Source organism: Macrobrachium rosenbergii, chromosome 3, assembly GCF_040412425.1.
Source record: "Macrobrachium rosenbergii isolate ZJJX-2024 chromosome 3, ASM4041242v1, whole genome shotgun sequence".
In the NCBI taxonomy this organism is placed as follows: domain Eukaryota; kingdom Metazoa; phylum Arthropoda; class Malacostraca; order Decapoda; family Palaemonidae; genus Macrobrachium; species Macrobrachium rosenbergii.
The window spans coordinates 59,467,925-59,470,020 of NC_089743.1; the positions used below are offsets into that span (position 1 = coordinate 59,467,925).

At 39.4% G+C, this 2,096-nt stretch overlaps 1 protein-coding gene across 1 annotated transcript in view; it reads left to right on the forward strand.

Annotated features, from left to right (window-relative positions):
- Positions 1–326: 326 nt before the first annotated feature.
- Positions 327–2,096, forward strand: part of LOC136851429 (sodium- and chloride-dependent glycine transporter 2-like) — a 48,342-nt gene continuing 46,572 nt past the window's right edge. The window contains exon 1 of the mRNA XM_067125514.1: positions 327–471. Within this exon, the coding sequence (XP_066981615.1) occupies positions 327–471 (145 nt within the window). The remainder of the gene's footprint in view (positions 472–2,096) is intronic.

The window sequence follows — 2,096 nt, forward strand, 5'->3', positions numbered from 1 at the left end:
TTCCTGTGATTTCAAATGTGTGCTTGCGCGTGTAAAACAAAACAAAAAATGCAATACATAAACATATATATATCACATTATAATGTGAAGAGTCTAACTGCCGCAGCATTGTTTAAAATTAGGGACTGAAACAACAGCTCTTTGCATTTCCCTGAAACACGAAAAATAACGGCTGATTACAGTCTATTAATGTATTCACATTCTGGTTTAACACAAAAACTCTTCTCATAAGGTATGTTTCCTTTCAGGGCTAAAGTAGTCTTTAGATCTGTTTTCGTTTTAGTTCCACAAATTTTGAGAAACACGTTTTCTTTTCCACAGAAATCATGGCGGAAGAAAACGTAATCTCCAAGACAGACGACAGGGGTACCTGGGCTAACAAGATAGACTTCCTCCTTTCATGCCTCGGATTCGTTGTAGGGTTTGGGAATGTCTGGAGGTTCCCTTTCCTGGTTTACAAAAATGGAGGTGGTAAGTTGAGCAATTCTGAAGTTTAAAATAATTTTATTATTAACAAATGTAGAGTTTTACTATATACTCAGTAACCTGCTACAGAACTCATCATGTGATTATTAGTTTCGGGGCCAGTTGAAAACGACGGACTCATATTTCGCCGGTGAAAAACAAATCTAACCTTTCCTAGAAAAGTAAGTATAGCTTAGTTTTACCAGACCACTGAGCTGATTAACAGCTCTCCTAGGGCTGGCCCGAAGGATTAGACTTATTTTTACGTGGCTAAGAACCAATTGGTTACTTAGCAACGGGACCTACAGCTTATTGTGGAATCCGAACCACATTATACCGAGAAACGAATTTCTATCACCAGAAATAAATTCCTCTAACTCTTCATCAGCCGGCGGCGGGAATCGAACTCCGGCCCATCGAATGACGGTCTGAAGCTCAACCAACTCGGCCAACAAAGGGCAACCTTTCCTAGAATGCCGTGTCCTGACCTAACCGGGGGAGGGGGTTTAGCCCACCTGGACACCAACCAAGTAACAATGAACATCGAAAACATGGAGGTAGTGGGTGCATTTACAGTTTATAGGCGCCATTAAACTATAACCGTGTAGGCCTAAACTCCAAGTTAGTGTCTTGTCCTGGATAGTTTGACTGGACGGTAGACAGTCGAGTTACTGACGGGCAAAGCTTTCCTCGCGTAAACGTTGACTCTCACTTCTGGACAGTAATCATCAGAATCTCCTACAAAATCAGGATGTCAGAAAAGTGGAATTCGGGAGGACATTGTTAAATTTCTGGATGTATACGGAGGTTGTGAATGTCTATGGAACATTAGGCATACAGTACAGACTACTGTATATGAAGTTATGAACCGGAATAATAGGGACGTGGCCCTTATTAAACTGAGGGGTGCCCTCATTAAAGAATAAATTCCCAAACTGGAATTTTTAAGAAAGAAAATTAAAACAAGTGTTTACAGGCAAGAACTAGTCCCACAGTGCTGTCCTTGTGTAAACGTTTACTGTTCCGTGGTTTACTTGCCGCCAGCTACTGGCGCGAGCAAACTCTCCTCGTGTAACACAGTCTACAAAGAAGTATTTCGATCTTGGTATAACGTACCTTTAAAGCCTGCTCCCGTCATTCTCAAAACTACCTTTGGTCTCTATAGCGCAGTAAAGGCTTTCGCTTGCTTATTTACGTTACTGGATTGTCAAAAAAAAAAAAAAAAAAGTCGCACTGCAATTAATGTTCTTAAAAATGATTATGCAAACGGCCCAACCACACATATAACAGAAAAGTTTTACATCAATATCATCATTACAATATCATGGTTATTATATTAAAAAATATTTTTAAAGGGAAATAATAAACTGGACTGTGTTAATTCTATATCACTTGACCTTGAAAAAAATCTATTACGAAAAGATTTCTGGCCTGTATAAATGGGGCCTAATTGTAATAAGATAATAACCTCTGGATTTATTTATTTGGGAATTTAGTTCAACGTTCATCACTCTTTACTGTGTCCTGACTTCTTGCTTCATCCCACCTATCTACGTTAAACAACCGTTGAGAAAAACCTGGTTAAAAGTTTACCGCGGGATCTCCTTCTAAAGCGCCGAACTACTCAAATA